General features: G+C 38.4%; 1 protein-coding gene across 1 annotated transcript in view; it reads left to right on the forward strand.

Moving 5' to 3' along the window:
* The window catches only part of LOC105530243 (contactin-associated protein-like 2), a gene marked incomplete at its 5' end in the record, with an annotated part of 1,172,010 nt that overhangs the window by 650,504 nt on the left and 499,129 nt on the right, over positions 1-22,377 (forward strand). The window contains one exon of the mRNA XM_011967648.1: positions 15,691-15,891. Within this exon, the coding sequence (XP_011823038.1) occupies positions 15,691-15,891 (201 nt within the window). The remainder of the gene's footprint in view (positions 1-15,690; positions 15,892-22,377) is intronic.

Raw genomic sequence — 22,377 nt, forward strand, 5'->3', positions numbered from 1 at the left:
AAAGACTTAAAATGAAGACCTCAAAATATGAATCTACTGCAAGAAAACACTGGGGAAACTCTCCACGACATTGGACTGGGCAAAAATTTCTTGAGTAATACCACACAAGCATAGGCAACCAAAGCAAAAATGGATAAATGTGATCAGATCAAGTTAAAAAAACTTCTGAACAGCAAACAGTCAACAAAGTGAAGAGACAACCGACATAATGGGAGAAAATATTTACAAACTACCCATCTGAGACAGTGTTAATAACCAGAATTATTATATAAGGAGCTCAAACAACTCTACAGGGAAATTTTAATAATATGATTCAATAATTGGCAAAAAATTTGAATAGACATTTCTCAAAAGAAGACATACAAATGGCAAACAGGCATGTGAAAATGTGCCAGACATCACTGATCATCAGAAAAATGCAAATCAAAACAACAATGAGACATCATCTCACCATAGTTAAAATGGGTTATATCCAATAGACAGGCAGTAACAAATGCTGTTGAGGATAAGGGGAACAGGGAATCCTCATACACTGCTGGTAGAAATGTAAATTAGTACAATCACTAAGAAACATTCAAAATTTCCTTAAGAAACTAAAAATAGAACTATTGTATGATCCAGCAATCCTACTGACGGGTATATACAAAAAAGAAAGGAAATCAGTATATGGAAGAAATATCTTTTTGTTTTTCTTTTTTTGTTTTTTTTTGAGTCTTACTCTGTTGCCCAGGCTGGAGTGCTGTGGCACGATCTCGGCTCACTGCAAGCTCCACGTCCCGGGTTCACACCATTCTCCTGCCTCAGTCTCCTGAGTAGCTGGGACTACAGGTGCCCGCCACCACAAAATTTTTTATATTTTTAGTAGACACGGTGTTTCACCATGTTAGCCAGGATGGTCTTGATCTCCTGACCTCATGATCCACCTGCCTCGGTCTCCCAAAGTGCTGGGATTACAGGCGTGAGCCACCGTGCCTGGCCGGAAGAAATGTCTTTACTCTCAAGTTTATTGTAGCACTGTTCACAATAGCCAAGATTTGGAAGCAATCTATGTGTCCATCAACAGTTGAGTGGATAAAGAAAATATGGTACGTATACACAATGGAGTACTATTCAGCCATAAAAAGAATGACATCCAGTCATTTGCAACAACATGGATGGAACTAGAGATCATTATGTTAAGTGAAATAAGCCAGGCACAGAAAGACAAACATCACATGTTCTCACTTATTTGGGGGATCCAAAAATCAAAACGATTGAACTCATGGACATAGAGAGTGAAAGGATGGTTACCAGAGGCTGGAAAGGGTAGTGAAGGGTTGCAGGGTGAAGTGGGGATGGTTAATAGGTACAACAAATAGAAAGAATAATAAAACCTACTATTGGATAGCACATCAGGGTTACTATAGTCAATAATAACTTAATTGTACATTTTAAAATAACTAAAGAGTCTAATTGGATTGTTTGTAACACAAAGGATAAATGCTTGGGTGGATGGTTACCTCCTTCTCTGTGGTGTGATTATTACACATTGCATGCCTGTATCAAGGTATCTCATGTACCCCATAAATATAAATACCTACTAAGTGCCCGTGAAAATTAAAATATTTTTTAAAATTTTATGGTTCCAAAGGAGTTATTACAATGTGTAATATACAAACATTACAAAATAATTTGTAAAATGCATGAACAGTAATTGTTTTATTTCATCAAAATAGACTCTATATATTATTGTTTGCATATGCTCACAATTAACAAAGAAATTTTTTTTAAATGTCAATTACCAAAGAAATTGTTTGAAAATGTCACGACACTGGACTTGGTGGACAAGATGGCAGTTAGGAGATAGGGCTAATGTGCAGTTCTCACCCGGATGAAGAGAACAATGTGTGGAGACTCACACTGTGATCTGTTGCTCCAAGAACCAACAAAGGAACATACCAGGAAAACCTGAAGGATTCACAGATCCTTTGAAAGAAGCAGCACACTACTACAAATTCCATGAAACAGGCGAAAAACTGAGCATTCCCAAAGTGTGAGAGAATGAAAATCTGCCCCCGAACACACATTTCCACTGGGGGATCTGAAAATCCAGATCATGAGATTATGGAAGAAGGATTTAACTTCTTCTGGAGTTGAAATGGATTTAGGGAGTCACATGAAATATAAAAGTAGAAGTAGCAGCAGAAAATGGCTTGCAGGCAGTCCCAGTCTCCTGCTGAAGCCCAGGGAAGCCATCCCTGATGATATCTTATAGGGGCCCTTGGGGAAGGCAGCCAGAGGAATTGGGAAGTAGTCACAATGCAAAGGAAACTCCCAACTGAAATTTGTAGTTATTTCAACTGGGCACAAATTTTCTCAGGTGAAGTCCAGGACACAAGGAGGAGCTGCTGCAGATTCAAGCACAGGAGCCGCTGCTGATGGAGTGGGCAGATGTAGAGGAGCAAGGGCCATGCTTGCTTTTTTAGTGGGGAAGTTCATGGCCTCAGGCAAGGTCTTATTGGGGAACTGCAGGAGCGAGACTGGCCTTGCCAACTGCATGGGAGATGGGTTAGGCCTCTCACTAACAGTTATTCCTCACTTCTCTGGTGAACTATATGACACAGCAGAGGCAGCCAAGATGGCTTTTGGAACATAATCCTATTGGCCTGAGAAACACCCTCCATCCCCACAGTGGCTGCAGCAAGCCCCAGCCAAGGAGAGGCTGAGCTCAGACCTGTCTAACCCTGCCCTGACCTGATAGTATTTCTCTACCCTTCCTGGTAGCTGATTACAAAAGATAAACTCTTGGGAGCTTTGTGGCCCCTCCCATCACCTCAGAAACTGAAATACTTACCCTGGCCAACTTATGGCAAGCTTAGATCCCTCCACTAATACTGTTTTCTCTTGAAAACACCACCTTCTGGTTGGAGGCCAACCAACTCAGGCCATTACAACAACTCATGACAGAATAACCCTCATCCCAGGAAGGAGAAGACAACGCCTAATTCCACTGCCTACAAGATACTGGCTAACCAGAGTTCCTGAGTATGTCCATGTGAAAACATCACTGCTAACATAACCATACATTCCAGAAAGCCAGCACACTAAACATATCTACAACCATGGACTCTCACGGAGTCTACCTCACTTCCCTGCCACCTCTACCAGAGCAGGTGCTGGTATCCATGATTGGGAGACCTGAAGATGGATCACGTCACAGGACTCTGTAGACATTCCATAGCACCAGTCCAGAGCCTGGTAGCCTAGCTTGGTAACCAGACCCAAAAGAGCTATAACAATCTCTGCACTCCAGCTTTCAGGAAGCCCCATCCCTAGGGTAAGGTGGAAAACATCACATCAAGGGATCACCCTGTGGCATAAGAAAATCTGAACAGGAGACACTGAGATTCAGACCTCTCTACTGAAATGATCTACGCAAATGAGAAGGAACCAGAAAAGTAATTCTGGTAATGTAACAAAACAAGGTTCTATAGTATCCCCAAAAGATCATACCAGCTCCCCAGCAATGGATCCAAACCAAGAAATCTCTGAATCGCCAGATAAAAAATTCAGAAGGTTGATTATTAAGGTACTCAAGGAGATACCAGAGAAAAGTGAAAACAAATGTAAAGATATTAAAACAAGGCCGGGCATGGTAGCTCAAGCCTGTAATCCCAGCACTTTGGGAGGCGGAGGCAGGTGGATCATGAGGTCAGGAGTTCGAGACCAGCCTTGCCAACGTAGTGAAACCCCGTCTCTACTAAAAATACAAAAAATTCGCCAAGCATGGTGGCAGGTGCCTGTAATACCAGCTACTCAGGATGCTAAGGCAAGAGAATCGCTTGAACCGGGGAGGTAGAGGTTGCAGTGAGCCGAGATCGTGCCACTGCACTCCAGCCTGGGTGACAAGAGCAAAACTCTGCCTCAAAAAAAAAAAAAAAAAGATATTAAAACAATATACAGGATACAGATGAAAAATTCTCCACATGAATAGATGTCATAAAGGAAAAACAATCACAACTTCTGGAAATGAAAGACACACTTAGAGAAATACAAAAATTGTAGTGTGGAAAGTTTCAACAATAGACTAGAACAAGTAAAAGGAAGAAGTTTGGAGCTCAAAGACAAAGCTTTCAAATTAACCCAATCAGACAAAGACAAGAAAAAATAAAAAATAAAATAAAAAAGTGAACAAAGCCTCCAAGAAATTTGGGATTATATAAAATGGCAAACCTAAGTATAATTGGTTTTCCAGAGGAAGAAGAGAAATTTAAAAGTTTGGAAAGCATATTTGAGGGAATACTAGAGGAAAACTTCCCTGGCCTTGCTAGAGATCTAGATACCCAAATACAAGAAGCTCAAAGAGCAGCTGGGAAATTCATTCCAAAAAGATCATCACCTAGGCACACAGTCATGCGGTTCTCTAAAGTCAAGACAAAGGAAAGAATCTTAAGAGCTGTGGGACAAAAGCATCAGAGAACCTATAGAGGAAAACCTATCGGATTAATAGCAGAATTATCTGTAGAAACCTTACAGGCCAGAAAGAATTGCGGTGTCATCTTTAGCCTTCTGAAACCAAATAATTGTCAGCCCAGGATTTTGTATCCAATAAAACTGAGCTTCATAAATGAAGGAGAGATCAAGTCTTTTCCAGACAAACAAATGCTGAGAAAATTTGCCACAATTAAGCCAGCACTACAAGAAATGCTAAAAGGGTTCAAAATTTTGAAACAAACCCTTGAAATACACCAAAATAGAACCTCCTTAAAGCATAAATGTCACCAGGCCTATAAAACAGTAACACAATTTAAAAATAAAACATAAGGTATTAAGGCAACAACTAACATGACGAAGAGAACACATAAATGGCCTAAATTCTCCAATTAAAAGATGCAGAATGGCAGAATGGATAAAAATTCACCAACCAAATATCTACTGTCTTCAAAAGACTCACCTAACACATAAGGATTCACATAAACTTAAGGTAAAGGGGTGGAAAAAGATATTCCACACAAATGGGAACCAAAAGCAAGCAGCAGTAGCTATTCTTCTATCAGGAAAAAACAGACTTTAAAGCAACAGCAGTTAAAAAAAAAAAAAAAGACAAAGAGGAACGTTATAAAATGATGAAAGAATTACTCCAACAGAAAAAATCACAATTCTAAATATATATGCACCTAACACTGGAGCTCCCAAATTTATAAAGGAATTATTACTAGACCTAAGATATGAGATAGATGGCAACACAATAATAGTGGGGGGCTTCAATACTCCTCTGACAGTACTAGACAGTTCATCAAGACAGAAAGTCAACAAAGAAATAGTGGACATAGGCCTGCAGCTGTGGCTCGTTGCTGTAATCCCAGCACTTTGGGAGGCTGAGGTGGGTGGATCACCTGAGGTTAGGAGTTCAAGAACAGCCTGGCCAACCTGTGAGACCCTGTCTTTACTAAAAATGCAAAAAATTAGCCAGGTATGGTGATGGGTGCCTGTAATCCCAGCTACTTGGGAGGCTGAGGCAGGAGAATCACTTAAACCCCAGAGGCAGAGGTTGCAGTGAGTCGAGATTGCACCAGTGCACTCCAGCCTGGGCAACAAGAGCAAAACTCTCTCTCAAAAAATAATAATGTAATAATAATGGACATAAACTATACTCTAGAACAAATGGACTTAACAGATAGTTACAGAACGTTCTACCCAACAACTGCAGAATATACATTATATTCTTCAACACACAGAACTTTCGTCAAGATAGACCATATGATAGGTTACAAAACAAGTCTTGATAAATTTAAGAAAATCAAAAGTATATCAGGTATTCTCTCAGACTACAGTGGAAAAAAACTGGAAATTAACTCCAAAAGGAACCCTCAAAACTATACAAATACTTGGAAATTAAATCACCTGTTCCTTAATGATCACTGGGTCAACAATGAAATTAAGATGAAATTTAAAAATTGAGCTGATTGGTAATAGTGACACAACTTATCAAAACCTCTGGGATACAGCAAAAGCAGTGCTGAGAGGAAAGTTAATAGCATTAAATGCCCTCATCAAAAAGTCTGAAAGAGCACAAATAAAAAATCTAAGATCATACCTCAAGCAACTAGAAAAACAAGTACAAACCAAATGCAAACCCAGCAGAAAAAAGAAATAACAAAGATCAGAACAGAACTAAATGAAATGCAAACAAAAAAATACAAAAGATAAATTAAAAAATGCTGGTTCTTTGAAAAGATAAACAGAATTGATAGACCATTAGCAAGCATAACCAAGAAAAAAAGAGAGAAGATCCAAATAAGCTCAGTTAGAAACAAAACAGGAGATATTACAACCAATACCACAGAAATACAAAAGATCATTCAAGGCTACTATGAACACCTTTACAAACTAGAAATCTAATGTAGGTAGATAAATTCCTGGAAACATACAACCCTCCTAGATTAAATCAGGAAGAAATAGAGATTCTAAACAGATCAACGACAAATAGTAAAATTGGAACAGTAGTAAAAAAAAAAATGCCAACAAAAAAGTCCAGAACCAGATGGATTCACAGCTGAATTCTATCAGACATTAAAGAAGAATTTGTACCAATCTTACTGAAACTATTCCAAAAGATAGAGAAGAAGGGAATTCTCCCTAAATCATTCTATGTAGTATCACCCTAATACCAAAGCCAAGAAAGGACATAACAGAAAAGGAAAACTACAGACCAATATAGCTGATGAACATAGATGCAAAATTCCTCAACAAAATACTAGCTAACAAAATCCAACAGCATATCAAAAAGATAATACACCATTATCAAGTGGGTTTCATACCAGGGATGCAGGGATGATTTAGCATACACAACTAAATAAATATGTTGCATCACATAAAATAATTAACAACAAAAATCATATGAGCATCTCAATAGATGCAGAAAAAGCATTTGACAATGTCTAACATCGCTTTATGATTGAAAACTTCAGCAAAATTGGCATAGAAGGGACGTACCTCAATGTAATAAAAGCCATCTATGACAAACCCACAGCAACATTACACTGAATGGGAAAAAGTTGAAAGCATTCCCCCTGAGAACTGAAACAAGAAAAGGATGCCCACTCCCACCACCTCTATTTAACATAGTACTGGAAGTCCTAGCTGGAGCAATTAGACAAGAGAAAGAAATAAAGGGCATTGGAATCTGTAAAGAGGAAAATAAAGTTGTGCTGTTCACAGATGATATGATCATGTACCTAGAAAACCCTAAAGATTCATCCAAAAAGCTCCTAGATATGATAAATGAATTTAGTAAAGTTTCAGGATATAAAATCAATGTACACAAATCAGTAGCACTGTTATACACCAACAACAACCAAGCTGAGAAACAAATCAAAAACTCAATCCCTTTTACAACAGCTGCACAAAGTAATAATAATAATAAAATACTTAGGACTATCCCTAACCAAGGGGGTGAAAGATCTCTGCAAAGTAAACTACAAAACACTGCAGAAAGAAATCATTAATGACACGAACAAATGGGAACACAACCCAATGCTCATGAATGGGTAGAATCAATATTGTGAAAATGACCATACTGCCAAAATCAATCCACAAATTGCAATTTCCATCAAAGTACCATCATCATTCTTCACAGAACTATAAAAAACAATCCTAAAGTTCATATGAAACCAAAAACAAGCCTGCATAGCCAAAGCAAGACTAAGCTAAAAGAACAAATCTGTAGTCATCACGTTACCCGAATTCAAACTATTCTACAAGGCTATAGAGACCAAAACAGGATGGTACTGTTATAAAAATAGGCATGGAACAAAATACAGAATCCAGAAATACAGCCAAATATTTAAAGCCAACTGATCTTCAACAAAGCAAATAAAAACATTAAGTGGGGAAAGGATACCCTAATCAACAAATGGTGCTGGGATAATTGGCAAGTCACATGTAGAAAAATGAAGCTGGATCCTCATCTCCTATGTAAAAAATCAACTCAAGATTGATCAAAGACTTAAATCTAAGTCCTGAAACCATAAACATTCTAGAAAATAACATCAGTTAAGTTCTTCTAGACATTGGCATAGGCAAAAAGTTCATGACAAAGCATCCAAAAGCAAATGCACCAAAAACAAAGATAAATAAATGGGACCTAATTAAACTAAAAGCTTCTGCACAGCAACAGAAATAATTAGCAGAGTAAACAGACAACCCACAGTGGGAGAAAATCTTTGCAAACTATGTAGCTGACAAAGGACTAATATCCAGTATCTATAAGGATCTCAAATCAGCAACAACAACAACAAAAATCCCATCAAAAAGGGGGCAACGAGCATGAGTAGAGAATTATCAAAAGAAGATATACAAATGGCCGACAAACATATGAAAAAATACTCATTGTCACTAATTATCAGGGAAATGCACATCAAAACCACAATGAGATACCACCTGATATGGTTCGGCTGTGTCCCCACCCAAATCTTATCTTGAATTGCAGTTCCCATAATCCCCAACCCAGTGTTGTGGGAGGGACCAAGTGGAGATAATTGGAAAATGGGGGTGGTTTCCCTAGTCCTGTTCTTGTGATAGTAAGTTAGTTCTCACGAGATCTGATGGTTTTATAAGGGGCTTTTCTGCCTTTGCTTTGCTCTCATTCTCTCTCTTGCTGCTCTGCTGTGAAGAGGTGCCTTCCATCATGATTATAAGTTTCCTCATGCCTCCTCAGCCATGTGAAACTGTGAGTCAATTAAAACTCTTTCCTTTATAAATTACCCAGTCTCACGTATTTCTTCATAGTAGTGTGAGAACAGACTAATGCAGTAAATTGGTACTGGGTAGTGGTGTGCTGCTGTAAAGATATCCAAAAATACAGAAGCAACTTTGGAACTGGGTAACAGGCAGAGACTGGAACAGTTTGGAGGGCTCAGAATAAGACAAGAAAATGTGGGAAAGTTTGAATACTTGTTGTATGGTTTTGACCAAAATGCTGATAGTGATATGGACAAATGAAGTCTAGTCTGAGGTGGTCGCATATGAAGATAAGGAACTTATTGGGAACTTGAGTAAAAGTGACTCTTGCTATGCAAAGAGACTGGTGGCATTTTGTCCCTGCCCTAGAAATCTGTGGAACTTTGAACTTGAGAGAGATGATTTAGGGTATCTAGCAGAAGAAATCTCTAAGTGGCAAAGCATTCAAGAGGAAGCAGAGCATAAAAGTTTGGAAAATTTGCAGCCTGACAATGAGATAGAAAAGAAAATTCCATTTTCTGGGGAGAAATTCAAGCAGGCTGCAGAAATTTGCATAAGCAGCAAAGAACTGAATGTTAATCACCAAGACAATGGGGGAAATGTTTCCAGGGCATGTCAGAGACCTTCACAGCAGCCCTCCCACCACAGGCCCAGAGGCCTAGGAGAGAAAAATTTTTTGTGAGTTAGGCCCTTGGGACATGGTGCCCGGCATCCCAGCTGCTTCAGCTCCAGCCTTGTTTGAAAGGGGTCAAGGTACAGCTCAAGCCATTGCTTCAGAGGATGCAAGCCCCAATTCATGGTGACTTACACATGATTTTGGGCCTGTGGGTATATAGAAGTCAAAAATTGAGGTTGGAGAACCTCCACCTAGATTTCAGAGGATGTATGGAAATGTCTGGATGTCTAAATGCCTGGATGTCTAAACAGAAGTTTGCTGCAGGGGTCGAGCTCTCATAGAGATCCTCTGCTAGGGCAGCGCAGACAAGATATGTGGGATTGAAGCCCCCACACAAGACTTTGGACTTGAACCTTTGGGTTAATGCTGGAATAAGCTAAGACTTTGAAGACTGTTGAAAAGGCATGATTGTGTTTTGAATTGTGAGATCATGAGATTTGGGAGGGGCCAGGAGCAGAATGGTATGCTTTGGCTGTGTCCCCACCCAAATCTCATCCTGAATTATAGGTCCCATAATCCTATGGGAGGACCAGATGGAGTTAATTGAATCATGGAGGCAATTTCCCCACATCTTGTTCTTGTGATAATAAGTTAGTTCTCACAAGATCTGATGGTTTTGTAGGGGACTTTTCCCCCTTTGCTCAACTCTCATTCTCTCTCCTGCCACGCTGTGAAGAGGTGCCTTCTGCCATGATTGTAAGTTTCCTGAGGGCTCCCCAGTGATGTGGAATTGCAAGTCAGTTAAACTTCTTTCCTTTATAAATTACCCAATCTTGAGTATTTCTTCATAGCAACATGAGAATGGACTAACACACCACCGTACTCCTGCAAGAATGGCCATAATTAAAAAATCAAAAAATAACAGATGACATGGATGTGGTGAAAAGGGAACACTTTTACACTGCTGGTGGGGATGTAATCTAGTACAACCACTATGGAAAACAGTATGGAGATTCCCTAAAGAACTAAAAGCAGAGCTACCATTTAATCCAGCAGTCCTACTACTGGGTATCTACCCAGAGGAAAAGAAGTCATTATATGAAAAAGACACTTGTACACACATTTTTACAGCAACAGTATTTGCAATTTCAACAGTATGGCACCAGCCTAAAAGTCCATCAACCAGAGTGAATAAAGAGAATGTGGTAGATATACACCACGGAATACTACTCAGCTCTAAAAAGAATGAAATAATGGCATTTGCAGCAACCTGGATGGAGCTGGAGACTGTTAGTCTAAGTAAAGTAACTCAGCAATGGAAAACCAAATATTGTATGTTCTCATTTGTAAGTGGGAGCTAATCTATGAAGACACAAAAGCATAAGAATGATATAATGGACTTTGGGACTTGAGGGGAAGAGTGGGAAGGGGTGAGGGATAAAAGACTACATATTGGGTACAGCTGTACACTGCTCAGGTGATGGGTGCACCAAAATCTCAGAAATCACCACTAAAGAACTTACCTATGTAACCAAAAACCACCTGTACCCCCCAAAAATACCGAAAGGAAATAAAAATGTAAAAATTGTTTTTTCCCAGAAAAAAATGACATGAGGCTGTAAAAAAAATTTAATTACTTTATAAAATACATACACATGTGCATATGTATTTCTTTTCAAATCTTTCCAAAATACAATTTCATTGAAGAATAATGTATCAATAAATAAGTTATAGCATGCTGCTTTTCTGCTCAAAATCCTCCAATGCCAACAGTTGTTTGTTTTCCTTTGACTACAAAGGACATAGCAGACTCCTGGTCATCCTCTTCCCATGCCTGTCCATCTCTAACTCTCACTTCATCCTATTCTTCCTTCTGTCACTCAGCGGCCCCTTTGTATACCTGAATGATGCCAGGAAAATTCCAGACTTAGAACATTTGCATTTGTATTTCTTCTGTCTGGAATATTTTCCCCAGGCATTCACATGGCTTGCTGGATAACTACCTTATACATTCAAATGTCATTTTCTCAGTGAAGCCTTTTGCAGCTTTTGCTGTATTTGAAAAGGCAATCCCCATTCACAGCGTCTGTCCTTCCCTTCCTTGATTTAGCTTTTTCTCCCTGCCATTATCACTGGCAAACTATATATATATGTGTGTTTAATTTTAATTATTTTGCTTATGATCTGTTTTTCCCACTAGAATGGAAGAATATAAGCTCCAAATTTTTTTTTTATTTTATTGAATTTTTAAAAATAACTTTGAGACAGGGTCTTGCTGTGTTGCCCAGACTGGTCCTGAATTCCTGGGCTCAAGTGATCCTCCTATCTCAACTTCCCAAAGTTCTGGGATTACAGGCATGAGCCACTACACCCAACCAAAGCTCCAAAAATGTATAAATGCTTATTGCACGGTGGTTTCCCTAGATACATTCCCTAGACCTGTGTCTGTCATATTGTAAGCACTCAGTAATATTTGTTTAATGGATGGGTGTGTTACAAAACAAACATATAACAGATAATGCACAGGGGTTTGACAGAGGAATGTTTGTGTTGAGAGGGGCAGAAGTAGAGTTTAGGGCTGAGAAGTCACTAGGAACAAATCAGTAGAGACTCTTCAATCTCAGCAAATAGGGTAATATTTTTAAAGTTATTGAGGTTGTGTAAGATAGAGACTGTAAATGGGTGACCATTTTGTTTTATTTGCTTAAATTAATGCTTGCCTTTATGATCATTATATTGAAAAGACGTTTATGACCCTTCAAAAACGACATCAGGTTAGAATGCTATTCCATCATGAGTCAAAGAAAGATTTGGAGTACTGCTGCAGGACAAGGCTCTTGATAGAGATTTGCAGGAAAAAAATAAAAAATTGGAAGCAGTGTCAGACACTTGAGTGTTTTATGCCAGAGGCCGATTGCAACAGAAAAGATAAAAACCAACATAATTTAATTAATGTATTTTTAATTAGGTGAACATAGGTGAAGGTAAATCTGCAGGTCTGGACACAAATGACAAACAATATATTGTCAGAATCATGTCAGAAAGTGACAGAACTACTAAAATATGATGTGGCTTCTTTGATTATCAGAGGAACTAAAGGAAGGCAGTTACGAAGAGGCTAAAGGTAACACTGGAATATATTTATTCTACAGAAAATGTATTACTATGGGGGACACGGTAACTGAACTTATTCTAATTGATTCAAGAAGAGCGAACTGGAACGTGCTCTAGTAGAGAGGTTTGTTGTTATAGATGAAAGGGATTTAGAGTCTAGACGATGATGTCGCTTTTCTAGAGTCTCACAGGATAGTCCTGGCCAAGCCATAACGGGGACCAAAGTGACTTTAAACTGTTCTAGATTGAGTAGCTTGGATCTATTTAACTTCTGCTTTTTTGTTTTTATTTTTTATTTTTTTACTTTAAGTTCTGGGATACATGTGCAGAACGTACAGGTTTGTTACATAGGTACACATGTGCCACGGTGGTTTGCTGCACCCATCAACCCGTCATCTAGGTTCTAAGCCCCGCATGCATTAGGTATGTGTCCTAATGCTCTCCCTCGCCTTTCTCCCCACACCCCAAAAGGCCCTGGTGTGTGATGTTCTCCTCTCTGTGTCCATGTGTTCTCATTGTTCAACTCCCACTTATGAGTGAGAACATGTAGTGTTTAACTTTTGTTAATTCACGTTTCTACTCAACTAATATTTTTAAGCCCTATTATATGCCAATTTCTGCCTTCTTAACTTTTAATGTGGGGAGGCAGACTTAAAAAAAATAAAAGGTGCACAAATAAAGGGGAGATGAACGCTAGGGAGAAAATTAAAGCAGGATGGGGAGGCAGAGAGCAGCTGTAGAATGGGAAAGGAAAGGCTGGCGCTGGAGGAGAAGGAGTGGGTCCTGAGGGTGCCGAGGAAAGACAAAGGAAGCAGCAGGTGCAGAGGCACTAAGGAGGGACCCTGCTGATGTGTTTGAGGAATGAAAGGTCCGTGTGGCTGGTGCCAAAGGAGCAAGGAGGGAGGATTGGCGTGTGAGGGCATAGAGGCAGGAGAAGCCAGGTCATAGAGGGACTTCAGCTGTTTTCAGGACTTCACTTTTACTGGAACAAGACCCGCTGCCATTGAGGGTTTTGAGCAGAGTATCAGAATCTCACTTATATTTGAAAAGCCTCACCGTGACTCCTGTGTTAAATGTAGATGTGGAGGCGGCAAGGGTGGAAAGCAGCAGACTGGTTAGGAATCAGGATGGCTTTGACCCTAGTAGTGTTGGTGGGTTGGCAGGAGGTGTGTTCAAATTATGGAAATACATTGAAGGTAGAGCAGACAGGATTCATGGGCAGACTGGATGATCAATGCAGAAGAGAGGCATTAATGGTGACTCCTGGGTTTTGTCCTGAGCACCTGTAAGAATGGAGTTGCCATTTACCACGCTCTCTCTCTCTCTCTCTCTCTCTCTCTCTATCTCTTACCACTTCTTTCCTCTCTATCCCCTTCCTTTTTAATTTATTAATTGATAAAACTATATTGGTCTATAGAGTTTCCCACGGCATGGATTTCATGGAGTATTTCCCTGTGTGGCATTTTATATGTTCCTCTCTCCCTTGTATATTCTGGAAATCCACAGTTAGGTCTATAAACTTGGTCAAATTCATGCTTGATTTTTATCAATACTACATTACATGTAACATTGATTATGTATTTTCATCCAAAGGTGCATCACATCTGGTTTCACTTGTGATTATATTAGCAGCCATTGATAATCATTGCTTAGATCCTACTAAATTTGTCAGAAGTTAGGAAGTGATGATACTCTAATCCCATCATTTAGTCTTCTTTTATGAGCTGAAATATTTCCATCAAGACAATATTTGGTTTCATTAAGGTTCCTATAACAAAGATAAGTGAAAGGCTTGATTCTTCTCTTCATTCACCAATATTCAAAATAATAAGTTGGTTACCTAGCATCTTCCAAATTTAAACATTTTTAATAATTTTAATAAATTTAAGAATTTAAATAAATTTGATATGCCTTAATCCATTGCAGAATATTCTTGTTGATGTTAAAACTGAACCTTCTTTGGCCCTGGGTGTTTTTGAACTGCCCTCAGTCTCTAATTGCTTATTTTTTTTCTAGTGGGATATATTCCTGGCTCATCTTTCATCTTGCACATTTCCAGCCGTAGAAGCCATCATTTCTCCAGGGATCCTAGTTTTATCTTAGAGGAAATGGTATTTAGTGATGACAGTCTGGTGCACGAGGTTGGTCCTTGTTTAGGAGCTTTTTCAGTGCACAGAGGCAAGACATATGCCACATTTAAAATTAGATAACATTATCTTAGGTTCTTAGTGATGCTTCTAACTAAAATTTAAACGTATATGGAGCTTTCATTTAACCTTATCTATTTTGGATCTGCTTCTTTTCTTACACTGAAATTTTCAGGGTCAAAATCACCAAGATAATTACTCACTTGCTTTATTCCACATGTACAGAACATTTCAATAGCAGAGAATGCAATGTCTAATTTTGCCTAAAAGGTCAGGGTGAAAAGAACATTTGTTGACAAGATGAAGATACATATTCTGATTAGAGCAAACACCATGTAGGAAGACTCAGAGGCTTGAAAGAGCATAGTTCATTTAGGAAAGAGAAAATCCGGTTCCACCAGAGGAATGATGGATGACAGTCAGGAAGAAGTTGGAACATAATGAGCCTGATATTCAATGCTGCAGATGTTAGAGCACCAACCAGATACAAAAGCTTTTTTTTTTTTTTTTTTTTTTTTTGCCTTGTTTTTAGGAGGTATCTTGTGTTTGTCTTCAATAAAAATATTGCTTTCTAGGCCGGGCGTGGTGGCTCAGGCCTGTAAACCCTGCACTTTGGGAGGCCAAGACGGGTGGATCACAAGGTCAGGAGATCAAGACCATCCTGGCTAACATGGTGAAACCCCATCTCTAGTAAAAAATACAAAAAAAAAAAAATGTAGCCGGGCAAGGTGGCGGGCGCCTGTAGTCCCAGCTACTCAGGAGGCTGAGGCAGGAGAATGGTGTAAACCTGGGAGGCAGAGCTTGCAGTGAGCTGAGATTTGGTCACTGCACTCCAGCCTGGGTGACAGAGCGAGACTCCATCTCAATTTTAAAAAAAGAATATATATATATATAGCTTTCCTACTTTGTCCTCATAGGCAGAATTTAGGGATGAGCAAAGAGCAGGGGATGTTTTAAGGATTGCTCTCCTTAACACTGTTCTACACCAGCTCAGTAAAAAGACCATTTAAGTGTAGCTCAATTATTTTCTGACATTTGGAGAAGCATTTGCATACTAATAATCCAGGGTCCTGGTTGTTTTTCTCCCTACAGAGGACAAAGTGTGGACCATAGTGTCTCATGACTTGCAGATGCAGACGAATGTGGTCGCCTACAACCCAGAAAAATACTCAGTGACACAGCTTGTTTACAGCGCCTCCATGGACCAGATAAGTGCCATCACTGACAGCGCGGAGTACTGCGAGCAGTATGTCTCCTATTTCTGCAAGATGTCAAGGTTGTTGAACACTCCAGGTAGGCTGAGAATGGAACGTTACTTTTAATTACTATCTCAGCTGGTGCCTGGAATTACCTAAACAATCCAACAGGTGTGGTTCATTATCTTATAGTCCAGTCTTCAGTAGGAAGGAAGCTGTAAATAAGTAAAACAGAATCATTTGGCATGGTTTCTGTGGAATGAAGCTAAGAAAGAATGATTTTGAAGAAAAAGTAGTCTGTTGTTTTAAACTTACGGATTTTTAAATTTTATGTGCATATATGTTTCTAGTGCTTAATTATCAGTAGTGACTGTGAGACAAAGTTTATCAGAGCTCCTTGTGAACATTCAAGCAATTCCGTTTGAGAGTTTGGGGTGTCTTTATTGTAAAGATGAAAGCATTCTAAAAGTTGTCTACAGTCAAATAGGATATAGAATAGCGATAGAATTTAGAGCTCTTTCTTCCCAATAGTCACTTCATGGTACCTGTTTGTCTCAAGAAGTCTAGCCTGATTTTTTGTTTTCGTGATGGCCAACTTTTAACAATTTGCTAGCGTGTGTGTGAGTGTGCACATGCAAACACATATACGTGTGTGCAAGACTGTGTCGGGGTGTAGAGAATAGAGCAGTTCCAAAAGATATGCTGGAAATAACTTTACTGCAACAAGTCCCATATGCTCTGGGAGTCTTGGCAGTAAATTCGAGATGTTGTCAGAAAACTGCATCTCTGTGTCTGTAGTAAAACACAGTGGAAATAAGTTAAAGAAACATGAGTTCATAATTTCCAACCTTACCACTTCCCAAGTATGTGAGTTTGGGGGAGTTAATTGACCTCTTTTTAAAATTTTACCTTAATTGGCAGATAAAATTGTATATGTCTATCGTGTACAATGTGTTTAGAAATATATATATATATATAGTGGAATGGCTAACTCTCACATATGCCTTGCCTCATACATTTATTATTTTTGTGAAACAAACACTTAAAATCCATGCTTAGCAATTTTCAAGATATGATAAATACATTGCTACTAATCGTAGTCACCATGTTGTACAATAGACCTCTTGACCTTAAGCCTCAGTTTCCAGTGTCTTTTTCTGTCAAGCAGAAATTATAATGCCTACTTCAGGGTGATTGGGAGAATTTCGTAAGGTAATATACTAAGTACTTATAAGACTTGATACACTTAAGGACATGATAAGTAGCAAGTAGTATATTGATTTTTTAAGATCATGTTAAGCAACTTTGTGCTATGTCAGAGACCAATGGGCTGTTGGATGCCCCAAAACAGTGATGAATTGAAAGCAATGTTGTACGGAGTAGTTTATAGAAAAGAATTATAAGCAAACAGTGATACGGCTCCAATGACTGAAGGAACGCCAGGGTTCTTAATCTCACGCAGAATTGGATAAAACGACACGGACATACGTGGAGTGGTTTTAAGGAGAGGAGCGTTTAACAGGCAACAAAGAAGGAAGGAAGAAAAAAACACCTCCCCCATACAGAGACAGAGAGAGGGAGGATTCCAACAAGAGAAAACCCCCTGTGGGGTGGTAAAGTGGCTGCTTATATGGGGAGGATGGAGGCGGTGGTACCTGATTTGCATAGGGCTCAGGGAATTGGTTTGACCAGGCATGTTATTCACTTAGCCCAGGGGGAAAAACTGGCCTTCCCACCCTAGTCTTTTAATATGCAAATGCAGGGCGCCTTGATGCTCTACACGCATGCAGATGTGTGGGGGCGGCCATGTTGCCAGGTACTTGTGAGGGCAAGGAAGAAGGAGGCAGGAATCTCCATGTTTGGGTAGGCCCCGTTTCTAATGGCTGGTATTTGCACATCAAAGCTTGCCAGGCTGACTCTAAGAGCCGGGGTTTTCCTGCTAGACAAGAAACATTTTTGGAGCTGTTTTAAAAGAAACAAAAACTTTCCAAGGACCCCTTTTTTCCTCTATCTGCCTAAAATAATTTCTTAATAATTTCTTAATAACTCCTATAACAGTAGTACACAATATTGTGAAAATGTGAGTGCTTTCTGTGTGCAAAGCCTTGTGCTAGAAGTATAGACAGAGTATCCTCTAAGAAATAAGGTCGGAAAGGAAGGGTGGGAGTAGGAAGGAAAGGAAATGCTGTGCTGTGGAGTTGGGACTTCATCCTGAGAGCCAGTACTTCTCAGACTTTAGTTGGCATTACAGTATCTGGTGAGATAATAAAACCTGGTTTGCTGGGCCCCATTCCCTGAGTTACTGATTCAGCAGGTCTCGGGTGGTGCTTGAGAATTTGCATTTATAGTGAGTGCTATGGACTGAATTATGACCCCCCAGAATTCCTATGTTAAAGCCCTAACCCCCAATGTGACTGTATTTGGAGATTTGGCCTTTAGTAAGTAATTAAGATTAAATGAGGTCATAATGGTGGGGTCCAATAGGATTGGTGGCCTCAGGAGAACAAACAGAAACAAGTCTTTCTGTCATGTGAGGACAGCAAAAAGGCAGCATCTGTAAGCCAGGAAGACAGCCCTCACCAGAAACAAAATCAGCCAGCACCTTGATCTTTCACTTCCCAACCTCCAGAACTGTGAGAAAATACATTTCTGTCACTGAAGCCACTCAATCTATGGTATTTTGTTATGGAAGCCTGAGCAGATGAATACAATAGGGTCCCAAGTGATGCTGATATTGCTGGTCTAGAGATCGTGCTGAGAACCCGCACAACTCTTTTTTCTATTCACTTCCACTTCTCATAGGGGGTGTGTGTGTGTGTGTCTGTGTGTGTGTTTTAACTGGATCTGGTTTCCAGTGTTAGGAAAAGTCAAAGACTATATGTAGAAGACCAAGGGCACTAAGAGCCATTAATAAGCCTCATCAGCTTATCTTCACTGTTTCATGAGCGGATGCTCCTTACTGAAGCTCTTTTCACGGATTCCAGTGAATTAGTCTTCAGTCCTGGGGTGGGGGTGGAAACGGGGGCAAATTCCTGACCAGCGAAAGAACCTTGATACTCTCAGCTTTATGTTCTTTATTTTCTTTCTTTCTTTGATTAAACTCCAAAGTCAGCTTTTACTTTTTGAATTTTGCTCTGGTAATTAAAAAACACAGTATGGCTTCTGAATATGTTCAACTTACAGTTGAGGTACGAGGAGAATTAGACTAGAGGTGGGAAAAGAATTTACCTTTAGTGCTCCTGGTCTTGCAGTTCAGCTTCTTTCTTCCCCCATCATTGACATTCCTTGTCTCATCCCCTCAACCATCACGAAGCCTCACACACATAACCACTCTCCTTTACAAAACATAAAATGTACAAAACATCAGGAAAAATGGGATAAACTTGTTATTAAGCACTATGTTAGTTGCATTTTCTAATAATGAGATAAAGACATTTTTATTTAATCTCCAGATACGCCTTTCACGAGAAAAACTGCTAAATTGAAATCAAGAGTAAACTTTTAATCTGAAGAGTAAATATACCATTTTCTTTGTATTTCTAGACATCCAGATACTGGGTTTCCTGTCATTTGTAGATTATTATTGTACATAATAAATTGTACTTTAAAAATCAGTTTTTCATAAGTTTCTTGCCTGTTTGGACATCCTATATATATCCAATCTTTGATTCACATAGGATTTGTACTTAACAAATGTTTGCTGATTCAAATGAAGTGAATAATAGGTAGCTTTGCGTGTTGCCTCATCCAACCCTGGGGCAGTTGTTTTAGGCAGGAGTGTGCATCAGAGTTTTTAGGTTGCTTGTCAAAGTGTGGATTGAATGGCCTTACTCCCAGGCTTTCCTAGAGGTTGGTTGGGGCCCCAAGATATTTGCTTTTAACAAACATCCATGGGTAATTCTGTGAACCACACATTGAGAAACACTGTCTTTAATTCATGGCATGAAGGTTTCTCATGTTGGAATTTAAGGTGTTAGTCCTTCATGTGGGAGAAGATTAAAGGAAATATTAGGGCTTGTCTGACCCGCTGAAATAAAATGGCATACGTAGTTACCTGCTTCAGCTAAAATAAATTGGCATAATACAATTTTTTAATCCTTTTGATATACCAGTCTCTAAATATTGTAAAGTGAATTTCAGCTTACCCTTCTGAGTCATTTTTTACAGTCCCAATTTTCATTTTCTAGGCCTACTAATCTGCAGAATAGCTGATGCAAGGAAAAGGAGTGGTTGAGACAGCAAGTTCCTTGTATTATTATATTTTGTATATGTCAAAACAAGAAAGAACACAATTTAATAAAAATCTTTAATTTGTTTTTTTAAAGGAGCTAATGTTTACTGTAATGGTTTTTTCTTTTTTTCCTCCTTCATGGTAACATTCAGTTTTAAATATCCATTTACTTATTCTTAACTAAGACTGAATTATATTAGAACTTCTGTAGTAGTACTTGTGACATCTGTTCGAATACAAAGTATATTCATTATAGTCATTGCAATTAAAATGAATATCAAATGAGATTGTAATAGCTTTGCACTTAAAATGTTATTTTTTATTTTAAGAGCTTTACCCTCAAGAGTTCATTTGGGGCTCTATAGTTTCTAATGATACTTATGATAAATAGTTGATATGCATATGGACCTCATTTTTATTTTGATAAATGTTTGTTTGTACCATACCATTAGCTAGCAAATGTAAAATTACACATTATTAGTTTCTTACAATTTTTACAAGGATACATGCCATGTAATGTGTTCTCTTTTATTACTGCAAAACTTAAAAATATTAACAGATTAAAAATAATGATTTTGCCAATATTTATGGTTATGTCTATTCTCGCAATGTAACTATTACTTCAGTTGTCTTCAGCTTTACAAAAGACATAGAAATGGAAAAATAAAAAGTTATTTTATTTTATATAGAAAAGCCTGCCTAGAATTAGGCATATCAATTTGGGAATCACCAAATTAGTTTACCCAAACATAGAAAAATAATTAATGGTCATCCAAATGGATGTCTGCATGGTTTATATTTATATCCCCAGATTTGTAAATGTAACAGCACCTGAACTTATGAAGGGCTAAATTAGTGAACAATGCAATCTACTTCTGAAATAAGTACCATAAGAACTTGAATTTGGCCGGGTGTGGTGGTTCAGGCCTGTAATCTCACACTTTGGGAGGCCAAGGCAGGTAGATCAGTTGAGGTCAGGAGTTCAAGACCAGCCTAGCCAACATGGTGAAAACCCTTCTCTACTAAATATACAAAAAAGTAGCTGGGTGTGGTGGCATGCACCTGTAATCCCAGCTACTTGAGAGGGTGATGCAGGAAAATCACTTGAACTCGGGAGGCAGAGGTTGCAGTGAGCTGGTGTCATGCCACTGCACTCCAACCTGGGCAATAGAGTGAGACTCTGTCGCAAAACAAACAAAACAAATCTTCAATTAGATAAATCAAGCACTGAGGGAGTTCCACTAGATCTTACTTGTGTAGTCTTAGTCAACAATACTAATACTCTTAGATAACCAAAATGTTTCTCTGTGTTTGAACAAGACCTATTATGCTGCCATTAAAATGTTTATTTGTGTATCTTATATATATATTGTAGTCATATGTTTATTTTACAAATCACATTATACTTTCTAATTAAGAATTTTTTTGCTGAAGTATTGATTCCCTACATACATAAAGATGTATTTAATTGTAGAGTTAAAAAGTTATCTTTCCTATTTTTCTGGCTATATTGAGCACTGCTTTGTTAGTTTCCAGTGTTTTTCTTCTTTTAATTTCTCAGTGTTGTCTAGTTCTCAGAAATGATACTTTTTACTGATTCCTTTGTTGAAAGAAGCAATATAGATTATATATACTTTTGGATAGTTTGCTATTAGATTTTGTATCTATTGAAATTGAATTATGCTTACAATTTTTGCCTATAAAGTAAGCTCTATAAAATTCAGTATACTTGATGATACTAAACTGTGATTTAGTGGCTTTGAAAAGACAAGAAAACATGACTCTGGCTTTGTAACATATAATCTATTTTTAGCAAAAATTTCTAAGCTTTGGTGCAGTTATCAAGCAAATGAATTTCAAGTTATGCTGTGCATTATAAGAAGGTGCAGCATTTAACTCTTAAGACAACATAGATAAATCAGTCAACTCCAATAAAAGATTTTTCAGTAAATAAAATTTATTGTGACTAATCAGTATATTAATCAAAAGATTATTTACTTAATTATTATACCCAATCATTGTATTAAGATTGAGTGATAGAATTAAATGAGACAAGCAAGGAGGATAGTAATAACTAAAGGGGAAAATTAGAAAATTATATCTAGTAATGTTTCATGCCCAGACAACTAGCATCTGCGTGATGGGCACTGTAATTGAAGGGGACAGAGGGATTGCAGGGAGAAGAGTAAGCAACTATTTCTACAATATGGATAGGAATTGATGAGAACCTCAACTGGAATAATGAATAGGAGAATAAGTCAACAAATATTTTTTAGTTTTGCCTGTGTATCAAGAAGTGTGACATATAAGCTGATATGGGAAAGATTCAAATGAGTTAACTAAGAAAAAAAT

Source organism: Mandrillus leucophaeus, unplaced genomic scaffold (genome assembly GCF_000951045.1).
Source record: "Mandrillus leucophaeus isolate KB7577 unplaced genomic scaffold, Mleu.le_1.0 Scaffold808, whole genome shotgun sequence".
Classification (NCBI taxonomy): domain Eukaryota; kingdom Metazoa; phylum Chordata; class Mammalia; order Primates; family Cercopithecidae; genus Mandrillus; species Mandrillus leucophaeus.